The 13,778-nt window shown below is 47.9% G+C and overlaps 1 protein-coding gene and 1 long non-coding RNA gene across 2 annotated transcripts in view; both read left to right on the plus strand.

The window, feature by feature from the left end:
- Positions 1-1,005: 1,005 nt before the first annotated feature.
- Positions 1,006-13,778, plus strand: part of EXT1 (exostosin glycosyltransferase 1) — a 313,610-nt gene continuing 300,837 nt past the window's right edge. The window contains exon 1 of the mRNA XM_019973786.2: positions 1,006-2,789. Coding sequence (XP_019829345.1) covers positions 1,828-2,789 — 962 coding nt within the window. The 5' untranslated portion in view covers positions 1,006-1,827. The remainder of the gene's footprint in view (positions 2,790-13,778) is intronic.
- Positions 8,231-13,778, plus strand: part of LOC139186943 (uncharacterized) — a 41,857-nt gene continuing 36,309 nt past the window's right edge. The window contains exon 1 of the long non-coding RNA XR_011570631.1: positions 8,231-9,703. This is a non-coding gene — a long non-coding RNA (uncharacterized lncRNA). The remainder of the gene's footprint in view (positions 9,704-13,778) is intronic.

A 13,778-nucleotide genomic window follows, 5' to 3' on the forward strand; every position in this document is an offset into this window, starting at 1 on the left:
TTCGGAAGCTAGGAAAGGATGCGCGGAAAGTTACGGAGGATTTGGGATAGGTGTCTTCTCTTAGTGCACAGACAGACATGAAGAATTAAAACGATTCCTTTCGGTTGTATTTCCTTTTTATTATTGGGGATTGGGGTGGTTCCTTGGGGGTAAGGAAAAAGAGGTGGGCAATGCAGGAGACGCTGGAGATAATGGGTTCGATTCCTGGGTTGCGAAGATCTCCTGGAGGAAGGCATGGCAACCTGCTCCAGTATTCTTGCCTGGAGAATCCCATGGACAGAGTAGCCTGGCAGGTTACAGTCCATGGGGGTGGCAAAGAGTCGGACACGATTGAAGCGACACTGCACACATTTAGGGGATAAGGGACCTGTTTAAATGCTTTGTAGGAAGGAAAATTTGGGGCCCTCAGAGGGTGGAAGGTGGGCAGAGAGAGACATCCTTCTGGTCAGCGGTCGCTTTCTATGAAGTCCTTTTTTTTTTTTTTTCCTCCTGCAGCCCAAGGGCTCGCCCCACTGCTCCACTTTTCGAGCATCCTTCTCCAGGAACCCGAACACACGCCGCCGCCCGCTCGGGGAGGCGCTCCCGGCAGGCAGCGGAGGAGTAGGAATTCTCGAGGACGACCGGGGCAGCCGGAGCAGCGGGCCGGGGAAGCGCCCGCCAGTCCCCGGTTCTCCAGCCTCCGCGCGCCCGCAGGCGCCTCTGGGAGGCGCTGGTTTCCCGGCGCGGCGGCTGCAGGTGGTGCGGCCCAGGCCGGGGTCTGGATCCCGGGGCACCGAAGGGCCGCGGACTCTCTCGGGGCAGCCCCGCGCTCCGCCCGCTGGGGCCCGGCCGAGGCGCCCCGGGGTCCCTTCGCCGCCCGCACCCCCAGCGCCGCGCCGGCGCCTCTGCCGGTGGCCGGGGGTTATGAATGGGCGCAGCGGAAGCACCGCCCACCCCGGACGTGACGCTCGGCCAATGGCAGCGCGGGCTGCGTGGATGGATGAGGTCAGCGCTGTAGTGTCGGGAATGGAATGTGTAAGTGTAACATTCAGAACCGGGTAACATTCGGCGACCGAACGCGGCGGTCGGCAGCGATCGCGCGGGGGCCTGGGAAGCGCCGCTCGGGGCCGGCACTGCCCGCGGGGAGGACGCGCCGCCGCCGTCACCCAGCGCCGCCGCCGCCGCCTCCAGCCTTCTCCAGCCGGGCCGCCGCGCGTCCCGGGGGCCGGCCCCGCGAGCGCAGGAGTAAACACCGCCGGAGTCTTGGAGCTGCTGCAGAAGGGAATAAAGAGAGATGCAGGGATTTGTGAGGTTACGGCGCCCCAGCTGCAAGATGCACTAGCCGGCTGAACCCGGGGATCGGCTGACTTGTTGGAACCGGAGTGTTCTGCACGGGAGCCTGGATGAGTTGAAGTTGCTTTCCAGGGGCTCGTTTTCCACGCTGCCGAGAGGAATCCGAGAGGCAAGGACATCACTTCGTCTTGCCATTGATTGGGCATTGGGAGCTTTCCCCCCCCACCCCCCCTCTCTTTCTTTTCCTCGGTCTTGTTGCATGCAAGAGAATTACAGTCCGCTGCTCGCCCGACCTGGGTGCGAGATATTTCGCCCCGCTCTCTCCCTTCCATTGTGCAACCCAAAGATGAAAGACCGAAGGGGAGAAAGTTAAAGAAATCGCCCACATGCGCTGGATCAGTCCACGGCTTGGGGAAAGGCATCCAGAGAAGGTGGGAGCGGAGAGTTTGAAGTCTTTACGGGCGGGAAGATGGCGGACTGGAGCTGAAAGTGTTGATTGGGAAACTTGGGTGATTCTTGTGTTTATTTACAATCCTCTTGACCCAGGCAGGACACATGCAGGCCAAAAAACGCTATTTCATCCTGCTCTCAGCTGGCTCTTGTCTCGCCCTTTTGTTTTATTTCGGAGGCTTGCAGTTTAGGGCATCGAGAAGCCACAGCCGGAGAGAAGAGCACAGCGGTCGGAATGGCTTGCACCATCCGAGTCCGGATCATTTCTGGCCCCGCTTCCCGGACGCTCTGCGCCCCTTCGTTCCCTGGGATCAATTGGAAAACGAGGATTCCAGTGTGCACGTTTCGCCCCGGCAGAAGCGAGAGGCCAACTCGAGCATCTACAAAGGCAAGAAGTGCCGCATGGAGTCCTGCTTCGATTTCACCCTTTGCAAGAAAAACGGCTTCAAAGTCTACGTCTACCCACAGCAAAAAGGGGAGAAAATTGCTGAAAGTTACCAAAACATTCTAGCGGCCATCGAGGGCTCCAGGTTCTATACCTCGGACCCCAGCCAGGCGTGCCTCTTTGTCCTGAGTCTGGACACTTTAGACCGAGACCAGTTGTCACCTCAGTATGTGCACAATTTGAGATCCAAAGTGCAGAGTCTCCACTTGTGGAACAACGGTAGGAATCATTTAATTTTTAATTTATATTCCGGCACTTGGCCTGACTACACCGAGGACGTGGGGTTTGACATCGGCCAGGCGATGCTGGCTAAAGCCAGCATCAGTACTGAAAACTTCCGACCCAACTTTGATGTTTCTATTCCCCTCTTTTCTAAGGATCATCCCAGGACAGGAGGGGAGAGGGGGTTTTTGAAGTTTAACACTATCCCTCCTCTCAGGAAGTACATGCTGGTCTTCAAGGGGAAGAGGTACCTGACAGGGATAGGGTCAGACACCAGGAATGCCTTATATCACGTCCATAACGGGGAGGACGTAGTGCTGCTCACCACCTGCAAGCATGGCAAAGACTGGCAGAAGCACAAGGATTCTCGCTGTGACCGGGACAACACCGAGTACGAGAAGTAAGTGACGGGCCTCAGCGGGTTAGCCCCGGGCCTTGCTCACCTGGGTCCAGGTGTGAGCTTGGGGAATGGGGGTGGGACAGGGGAGCCCCTCCCGTCCTCTTCCTCTTGCTCCAAGCCTGGGATGGAGCAGCCTGGTTTTTCGGTGTGTGGCTCGGAGCTGAGGACCCAGAGTTGGAGCTCCTCGGGCAAACGGAAAAGCCTGGAGCACTTTCTTGGGCCAAGTAGGTGACAGTGTCTCCCTCTTGCTTGGAAAACCTTCAAGGTGATGTGTCTTCTATGAAGGGTGTGAGTTTGATCCAAGTTTGGAACCTGCGCTTCAACGGCGGAGCCAGGAGAGTGTTGTGAGAGGTTATAGGGACCCCAGAGGCTCTAAATCCACCCAATCTAGGGACCTTCCACCCAAGACTGATGCTTTATTTGCTGTTCTCACGAGGAGGGAGGGGAAGCTGCTTTCCCTGGGATTCTCCCACCCTCCAGTTGTCATCTTTCCGTAAACCTTAAATGTGTGTTAGTAGTGGAAGTGCTCTAATTTTAGCTCCTAAACTTTCTGTGCCTGTCTCTTCCCTACTCCCAGATGGCATTGACTTTTATGAAGGGGGACTTTAAGCTGGTTAGGGCCTGTGATCTTGCATGCACTCATGCATTCATTCATGTGTGCTTGTTGGTATGTATATATCCTGCCTCCCCCCCTGGGAGAAAGCTGTTTGTAAATCTGGGCCTCAGCTCTACTGCTGTAAACTCCAGTTGCTAATTTAGATTTCCTCTTCCCTTTTGTCTTTATCAATTTGCATGTAAATCAGAGACTGTTACTCTCTGAATGCGCGGTGAGATGCCTCCTCACCCTCTGGAGTGAAGCAAGTTTTGTCCAGTTGCTAAGTAACTGAGCTGGAGACTTTGTAGCCTTTCTCACTCTTCCTTTTCCTTCACAATGATGGTAACTGACACACTGGACTAGAGAGGGGGGGCTGTCAAAACTAGTTTCCACCAATGGGCTTTAACCTGAGCTTGGAGGGTCCCTTTCCTGGTCGATGGGGTGGGAGCTCTAGTTACTCAACTTGTGCCTGGCTTTGAAAGAGTTAGTGAGCTCCTACGGTGCATTTCCACGTTACGCCAGTTAAAAACCAGAGCAGCCTTGTGCTACCCAAGGAAGCAAGGGGAACCTCTCCGCTGAGTACAAGAGGTTGGCGGATTTTGCAGTTGATTCATGAAATGCAGAATAGGGGAAACGCTTCGCAGACCTGATTGGAACCGGAAGGGGCATGGTGGGGAAAGGGCCCTGAAATGAAAGGTTTGATTGTTGTCTGTGGATTTCCTCAGACACTCAGGCCTCTTGTCGGAGGGATTGGAAAGGAAGTTCAAGTCCTCCTGTACTTGATCGTAGACAGTAAAGGAGAAGGGATCAAACACTGGGATTCCCCAACCCTCAACACCTCTTGCCTTTCAAGCATAAACAAAGCCTGAGGCTGTAGGGTCAATTATGAATCTAAATTGTCCCCTGCTTCAGGGGCAGTTACCTGTGAATGTTGGGTGCAGTTGCCCTGGCTTCAATTTTTCTCACAAAAGGAACTGTGGTTGGTAATGAACGCTTTGTTTACACGACATTTACATTGACCTATTCCTGTGGGTGCTTGTAACAAAAAAATGCTCATAGCCTTTGAAGAATTTCTTTGTCTGGTTTATGGTGGAGTAACTCGAAATGAAGTCTTAACCTTTCAGTCTAAAGCAGTCTTACTGAATTTTGTAGAAAGATCATGATGGTCTTCATTCTTCCAAAGGAGCTGGACCTGAGATCTTACCTTAAGAAATTGGAATTGTGCATTTATTTGGGAAACACCCTCCATCCAATACAACAATCATATCTGCTTTACCTTCCTAGGCCTCAAATGAATAGTAAATGTCTACATTCTCTGCTGAAGCATTTTTCTAGAGATTTTGGCAATGAGGGAAGGAGGGGTTCGTTTTCTAGAAACTTTTAATTTTTGCTCATTAAATTTCCCTAATTTTTGACCCCTTTGTGATTGCACCAAGAAATCTGATACCCACGCCCTTGTTTTGGTTTATTTTTAAGGCCACAAGGGGTCAGGCCCTCAGGATTGAGTCTCCTTTGAAAAGTGGCATTTAGTGAGGAAGGCAAGTTGCTTCTTTCTCCTGAGCAGGGGTTTCTTTCACAGCCACTTCTGGATTTTCTTCATTCCTCTTTTGCATACTTTCCGCGCTAACCTCGTTTCCTGGGATGGGATGGTGCTGTAGAACGTTTGTATTCATTGGCCTGGTTGACCTGGAGTTTTAACTCATTCCTCTCACTGAGTTATCTGGATGCTTTATCGTTGCTAAATGGTGTTTGCAAACATGATTGCCTATTGCGTTGACTTTGGAAGATATGAAGATGAAGAATGAGCTCTGATGTGGTGAGAATGCTCACACAGCAGGCAACCTGTCTTGTGCTCTGAAGTAAGCCCAACTACTGTACTTTGCTATTTATCCTGATGTTTTCTGGAAGTCAGCTGTGCATGTATCAGACACAGAACTCCTCCAATCAAATGCTAATCTCGTTCCAGCATTCTAGAGGAGGATGTTGCAGTTAGGTCTATAGAAGTTATCTAAGTTCGACTTCTCATACTGCCTAATGGTGTGACTTCTGATTCATCATCTTGAACCTTAGTTTATCTTTTGGTAGAATGGGTTTTAGATGGCTTCAGGGCACTCTATAAGCGTTCACTTGATAATGGCTTGTGAAAACAGAATCTGTTTTCATTTACTTCTTTTTTTTATTACCAAGTGTCTATGAAAATGCTTCAGTTTAATTTGCTACCACAAGTAACTACATATAACTTTGCTCTACAATTAGGGGAATGATAATTAGATTGAAAATTTACGGTCTCATGGCCAAGTTAGGATACCATAGAATATGTACAACTAAAAAAGTTGCTTTTAGTGAAATTTAGTCTTAAGTGACAATAAATACTTAGTTTCTTCATCTCACCGTCACTTTTGTGAAAAGCAGACATTTATTGCTAAAGGTATAGAAGAGCTACGTGGAATAAAGGGAAAGACTTTTCTCTTGTAATAGAGCAATAGTTGTGACCCAGACGTCTAGGATTATATTAGAACATCCATTTTTATGACACTCATAATTAATTTTCATCAGTTACATATATTCACAGATGTAGATGACGCCGGCTAAAAGAAGTTGATGCGGTGATTACATGATTTGTAATGAGGCTTTAGAGAAATTCTATTTTACATCTTTTGAGCTTCTTATGCATTCTTACAGAATGACCGTAGTTTTTGCATGAACTACGTAGTTCAGATCCCTTCAGAGGGCATTATTGTGAAACTTCAAATTTGGCTTTCTGAAATAGAAGAAAGAGAAGGAAATGAGAGGTGGCTTCTATCTTTGACCCCTCCAAGGAAAGCGGTGGAGAATATTTTAAGGTGCTCTTCTGGTAACAGGCAGGATTCTGTGCAGGCCTTTTGGACACCTTTTTCCTGTGTTTGTTGAAGCTCAAAATCCTGGTATTTTTAAGGGTCCCGAGGTTAAGGAATCATTCGACTTCCAAACATCCTCCTTTTGCTGATGTGGAAACTGAGGGATAGACTGATGGATTTGCTTAAGGTCAGAAAACTGGTTCGTGGCAGGGGTAGTCCTAGAAAGTAAACCTTTTTCTGACTTTCTCTTCCTTGACCTACAATATTCTATCTTTAATTACAGACACACTTGAAAGCTCTCCAGACACTGGAAGGTCCTTGTTGATGGTGTTTCTTATAGGATTTCTCTTGGACTCATTTGGGAAGCTGATAAAGACTTTGGACAAGCTTTGTGGGAAAAAAAAAAAAAGAAGGCACATAGATGTATAATTTGTCATCTAGTTTTAGGAGTTGGTGCACAGCCACTACTAAAGGGCATTGTCAGACTTGAGAACTTTTGCTCTCGGGCTTGCATATTTCTTTTCATTGCCAACTAAGTTGGAGGTCCCTGGAGCTGCTGTGTCTGAGTAGGAGTTGTGGGAACCTTTCAGTTTGGCCTCAAGGAATTAATTCACTGAATGAGAAGCTGAATTCAGATGCATTCATGGCAAGCACAAAATGTGTACAAGTAAATGATGTGTTTATTCCCCCTTTTCCCAAGCTATGTTCCTAGACACCTGAGCCAGTTCGCGATCCAGCAGGGAACCTTGGAGGCATGAAAGGTGGAAATTGTGCTTCTCAGGTTTTAAATGTAGAAGCACCCTTTTCCCCACAGGTGTACAGTAGCACCAACACATTTCTAAAATAAACCACAAAGTCACAGTTTTAAAATAAAGCTAAGGCCAGCCCTAGGCTAATCTTGAAGTTGACAATTGTGTCTTCTTGAACTGAGGTTCTTAAACTTTCTCTAACACTCTTCCCCATTACCCCCCGCCCCCAACCCCCACACTTTTCTCAATTCCTCTGAACTTGCTTTCTGGAGAGAGCTCAAGAACCTGGTTTGTAAGGAATCCCTAAAGGTTGGGGTTCTGTGTGCTACTGCTAAAGACACTGTAGATTGATTGAGTCCAGTTCAACAAATGACCATTGCCAGTAGAGGCCTTGACCTAAGCCTGCAGAGAATGGCTTGCTAGGAAGGCCCTGCCTGTGAGAGGCCACGTTGGTCATCCCCGTGACTGTGACATCAGCTTTGGATGGCACAGACTTGGCCAAAACGCGTGTTCCCTTTGTTGGAAGGCCTGTGGATGTGCCTCCCCAGAATTGTGACAATGAGACACCTGCTGACAATGACCTTGAGTATGCCAAGGTAACACCAAAGGTTGTGCTTGGTAGGGCCTGGCTCCTCTGCTCACGGGTGTCTCGTCAGGCCACGTTCCGTTCCAGGTGCATGAGCTGAGGCCTGCTCTGGTGAGGTGCATCATTGTAGGCTGCACAGCTTGTGGGGCCTGAATGGGGGCTACAGCCCAAGCTGTGTGGCTCCTCTCATTTCTCTGAAGCCTGCTGCTCCCTCCTGACCGTCATTTTCCTGCCTCTTCAGAGGAACCTCTCTGGCTCAGTGGTCACTAGATGCCCCAGACTCTGGAGCATGTTTGTGCCTGGATGTGAACATAGGAGTTCGCATTTCCTTGAGCTCAACAACCATCTGGTCTTCCTTCAAAGCTCTTCTGCCCAGTGACCAAGTTCCTCTAATGCGCAAGGACCTCCTCACAATTGCATGGCGTTTGTCCAGTGCCTGACGTCAGGTTGCCTTTATTAGCGCCTTAAGCCTTTCAACCAGTGTAAGATCTCCATTTTACAGATAGGAGTGCAGGCCTCGAGAAGGTCAAGTAAGGAGCCACAGTTGCGTCCAGTGAGGACTCGGTGGTGTCCAACCAGGCGTTCTGAATGCCGAAGACAGTGCTCCCTCGACAGGACGTTACCACCTTAAAGAGCCAAACAACATGTCTGCCTGTTCACAGTTGTGTGTGAGTTTAATATCATTCCAGTGTTTGTGCATCATATCTCTCCACCCGCCCCCCCCGCCCCCCCGATTTCCTTTCTATACATGTTTTCCAAGGAAAAATTTGGCTCAGAGATGGGATCAAGATGGCCCCATTTATCAGCGTGGCGTGCTGCAGTTCATGCCATGGAAAAGAGTCAGACCACAACTTAATGGCTGAACAGCAAAAGCATTGAACTCCTTCAACTCTTCTGTTCAGTTCAAGGCTTGTTAATAACTCTGTAGATTCTGGCTTTCATTCTCTCCTAAAGCTCTTCCCAGAAAAGTGAGGCAGTGAATGGTATGTGACCTTTGCCCTCACTGATAGCACCTTGCGGAGTTTGCCCTCTCCCAGGTGTCAGTGAACCCGTGAGAGTGTACTGGAGTGACCACACTAGGTGTCAGGGAACCTGTGAGATGGTACAGGAGTGATCGTTGCCCCAGGTAAGAAGGGGTGATCCTGTAGAAGTGGGAGACCCGCTGGAAGGTTCCACTTCGGGCAGAATGGGCCAAGTTTCTAGAGCATAGCACACCACTACTCTCTACCCTCAGGATCCCTATGGAAAAACAGTGGTTAAAAAATTATGAGTTATGCAGAGCCTAAGACCTGGGTTTGATTCTTGGGTCGGGAGGACCCCCTGGATAAGGGAATGGAAACCCACTCCAGTATTCTTGCCTGGAGAGCCCCATGGACAGAGGAGCCTGGTGGGCTCTGCAGCCCATGGGGTCTCAGAGTCGGACACAACTGAGTGACTACCACAACCACAACCAGCATGCAGAGCTTTTGTGAAAAATTAGGCAAATGCAAAAGATAGGAATATGAAAATAAGTTTCTTCTCTAATCCCCACAATAAGAGCTCACCACTATTGTTAAACTTCAGAAGCTCACCTTTTATAACCAAAATGTACACCTCTGTGATTATGTCATTCTTTCTCTGCATATCCAAGTACCTTCTACAGATATGTTAATTACTGCTTAATTAATAGTAAACAATGAATCTGACACATTCTCTTTCAGTGTCTTGTTTGTGCCAGACACATAGGTGTTGGAGCTTGGGGCATCCAGGAGTGAACACAGCAAACTTCCGGCCAGCCTCCTCAGTGGGTTTTATAAAGTCAGAGTCCGACTTTAAATGTATTTTTACATGTTGCTTTTTTCTTAACATTATCCCAGAGCATTTTTCTCTCCCTCTAAATAGGAAAAGCCTATTAAAATATTAAAATAGGATTTTTAATGGCTGCATAGTTCTTTTTAGTAACTCATGGCTATATCCTAGTTGATTTCCATTTTCTGAGTTAACAGATTTAACTTGTTTCCCGTCTTTTCTTGTACTTGGGCCTGTGATGAATGTCACTGTACTGAGGATTTGTTTTCTTCTTGACTAAGGTCTCTCTCGGAAAATACAGCACTTCCTTCCTCCCAGCCCCCACCCAGATCCCTTTTGGAGGAATAGCTGTTCTTGAGGTGAGTCTGAGCACCCATTTAGAGAAGTAGCCATCATGAAATAACTGCTTAGATAAACATTTGTAGGTGTTAATTGGTCCTGCAGGGGGTCTTTGAAGCTCCCACAGCTCTGGTCCCTTTGAAGTTTTGTTTTTGCTGGAGCCAAAACCCTCTGTTGTGTAGACTTCTTCCTCCCTGCATTCTGCAATCCTTTCCTGGGATCTCAGAATCTGTGGGCCTAACCTGGGTAGGTGTCATTTTTTAAGTTAATTGTATCAGTCGCTCAAAGTCCCTCATCTCTTTTCTCTTTGGTTGTTGAGTTTACAGTTCTTTGGAGGTGAATTGAGGTAGTGGCTTTGCCTGAGGGGTGTCCAGGTCAGATCTGGGATTCTAAGTGCAAATGAGGCACTATTCTAAGTGATTTAAATACCAAGTCAGGGGGGAATTGGTTAGGGCTCAGTGCTTTCACTGCTGAGGGCCTGGGTTCAATCCCTGGTCAGGGAACTAAAATTCCACAAGGCTCTCTGTGTGGCCAAGAAAAGAAGAAAAGCAAAAAACCAAGAGAGAAAACAAAGTGAACCGAATTCCTTAGGCCTAGTTAGTTAGGCTCTCTTTGCATCGTAATTGCTTTGAGCAGCAGTGAGAATTCTGGAGAACTTTGCTTGTCTTGTGTACCTTCTTGTTTCCCTCAAAGCCCTTTAGAAGAGTGCAGCGACCCTGGACCAGGGAAGTCACTGACCCACACACATTTCTGGACTAGGTGATGAACCTCTCAGCCTCAGTTTCCACATCTGTGAGTGGGGATCACAACCCCTCGCTGGGACATTGAAAGGAGGTAGTGTGGGTGCATGCTTCTGATGCAAAAACTGGTAAATGCTAATGTGCTCTGCAAGGTGGTGGTGTTTATTAAAAACCATCTTCCTGCCATTTTCTAATCAGCCACAGAGGTTTGCTTTGTTTCATAACTTGGCTCTTTACTAAGCCACAGAAATAACTGCTCACCTCTCTCTTGATGTGTAATCCTCAGGAAATTGTGGTAGGTGCTCTGGAAGGCTACCCATTGTTTCTGTGGGCTGTGGAAAGATGTAGATGGGCATTGGAGCTTGCAGGTGGGCTGGGGCAAGGGTACGAGAAGGTGGAGTGGGCTGTCTCTGGGGCAGTCAGGCACTGCCTTGCCTCCACATCCTCCAAGTTTCCTGGGCGACTGCTCCAAGAATGCGGATGGTCACTTTCGCAAGTGACTTCGGCACCCTGATCGGTTGAGGGTAACTTTTGGGAGAATACCGCATGGGTTGGTTCCACAGGCCCTTAGGTTGCAAAGAGCAGAGTACCACTCAGGCCACCTTAGGTCACAGGATTTATTGTGAAGGGCACAGGGAACAGAAGCTGGACTGGAACTGCTCCAGTGAGTTCTCAGGACCCAGCACAACACCTGGGTATCTCCATCTGGACCTTCATCTCTGCCCTGGCTGGCACCTCTGTCCCTGTGTGTGTCTGCCAACCACGGGCCAGTCCTTCCTGAATTCTCTCATGCAGGCGCTGGATGAAACCAGCCTGCTTGGCTGCCCTGGGGATCCTTACTCCTTCAAGGGAGAGCCGTTTGTATTAGGCCACGTCTCTAGGTCTGGTGGCAACCTCATCAGTTAAAAGGCTGCCCTGTCAGATTGTCATTCTTGATTGAATTGGTGGCTATCCTTTTGCAAAGAGCAGCCTAAAGTTGCTTCCTGAAACGGGGGCTGTGGTTAGGGGAAGTTGGCTGTGGTAAACACTGTTGAAGCCATATCCTGTTGGCACTGACAGATTTGAGCCTGGTTGATGATGATGATAGCATTCTTGAGAGCGTACCATGTGCTGGGTAATGGGCGGTATCTTCTTGAATCTTTATGTCCACCCAAGCAGGAAGATATGCATTTGAGATGCAGAACAAAGTTCAGAGAATCTTTATAAGTGACTTGCCTAAGTGCACACAGCAGGGGTACCAACCAAGGGCCATTGGCATTCTGCGCCTACGTTCTTCACGTTGGCGTCTGTTGCTTCTGCACAGCTGGAGTTGATGTCATAAAGACCACACACATGCGTCAACAATAGCGTGATTGATTTATAGAATATCACTCGTGTTTCTCACCTAGAATTTATTTCATCTTACTGAAGAAGAGACAGTTTTAACCAGCTTGGTTATCTGGTTTCTTAGCCCACAGCAGATTCAAAGCAATCAATTTAAAGAGAGAGGGATTCTTGGGAAGGCAGGTCTGGGAAGAAGGGACAGCTGGCAACCCAAATAGAAGGAAGCAGGCCGGGAAGTGGCAACACCCAGAAGAAGTAAAGAAGCCCTGAAATTTTTTTTTTTAATTTATTTTTATGGGAGTGTAGTTGCTTTATAATGTTGTGTTAGTTTCTGCTGTACAGCAAAGTGAATCAGCCATACATATACATATTTTCCCTCTTTTTTGTATTTCCTTGTTATTTATGTCATCACAGAGCCTTGAGTAGAGTTCCCTGTGCTCTACAGTAGGTTCTCATTGGTTACTAAGTTTATACGTAGTATCAGTGCTAGTCTCCCAATTCATCCCACTGTCCCTTTTCCCTCTTTGTATCCGTACATATGTTTGTGTCTACATCTGTGTCTCTAGTTTTGCTTTGCACATAAGTTCATCTGTATCATTTTTCTAGATTCCGTATATAAGTGATATTATACGGTATTTTTCTTTCTTACTTCACTCTTTATGACAGTCTCAAGGTCCATCCATATCTCTACAAATTACACAATTTCGTTCCTTTTTATGGCTGAGTAATATTCTATTTTATGTGTGTATATATATATATATATATATATATATATATATGTACCACATCTTCTTATCCATCCAAGAAGCCCTGCCATTTAAGCTCAGCTGGCCCAGAGCCTGAGCGTGTCCTACAGATATCCCATACGTGTGCCTGTGGGTCCTGTCCCCTAGCTCTGTGGCGGTCACACTGACCAGAGCTCCTGTAAATATTGGATAAACTATGCCATGGCATAGTGCCGACCACAAGCCATCACTTGTGTACACTGGCCTTTGTTTAAGAAAGTCAGGGAGCATGTAATGAGTTTTATAACTTTTTTTTTTTAACCCCTGTGGTGAAAATAAAAATATTTTGGTGGCCCTCAAAAGAAGCTCTCCATTTGAAAGCTTATCTATTAAAACTAAGCTCAGCAAGTTCCCCAAGGGCTCGGGGTACAAGGGATGTCCTTGGGATTTGTATCAAAGTTCTGGTATTTGTTGCTAACTCAGATTTCTGGGGTTTTATGATACATATCAATACTGTAATGAGAAATACGAAGTTTTCTGGTATTGCTGTGTGGGCCTGTGATGCTAGTTATTCTTGATTGACTAATCTTCCTAGTGACTTGGGCCCTGGGCTCAGGTAAAGAGCTGCCCCAGGTGTGGAGTGTGGAGGCTAGGAATTAGAGAGAGAACGTGCCCATAAGGGGATGAAGAGCCACTTGTCTAGAGCTTAGAGGCTGCCTGGATGGTGCGTTGGGGCACATGTCCTGTTTTTTCCCCTTTCTAGGGGCGTCCAGCATGGGGACTAATGGGTGAAAATCTGGAATGGATTTCATACATCCTGCATAAATGCTGGCATTCTGACAGACTGGTGGGAAGCATCCGCAGCAGCACTGATAAACATAGGACCGTGCCACCATGGTACTGGGATTTGCCTTCGAGGCTTCTTGTTCATCCATACAGTATGGTGGGGGTGGGGCTGGAGCAGGTGCAGCTCCACCTGCCTTCCTGTCCTCAGGCTCTTAGTGGAGTCTCATTCCTCCTCTTCCTCCTTTTCCCTGCATGCCCTCCTGTCTCTCTCTTGGACAGCTGTCCCCTGCTCCGTTCATTTCTTCCAGAGTCGCTTCCTTGAGGCCCCAGACATCTCACAATCCCCTGCTTTGGGCCTTTGTAGAACTGTTCTACCTGGCACGGCTGTGTTTTTTTCCATTTGTTTAACTATCTGTTTTTCTCTCTTTCCAGAAATTGTATAGGCCCTAAGGGGAGGATTCAGGTTGGTTTTTCACTGAACTTACTCAGCTGATACTTACTGAGCACCTGCTGTTTTCCAG

This window comes from Bos indicus, chromosome 14 (assembly GCF_029378745.1).
Source record: "Bos indicus isolate NIAB-ARS_2022 breed Sahiwal x Tharparkar chromosome 14, NIAB-ARS_B.indTharparkar_mat_pri_1.0, whole genome shotgun sequence".
Taxonomy (NCBI): Eukaryota; Metazoa; Chordata; class Mammalia; order Artiodactyla; family Bovidae; genus Bos; species Bos indicus.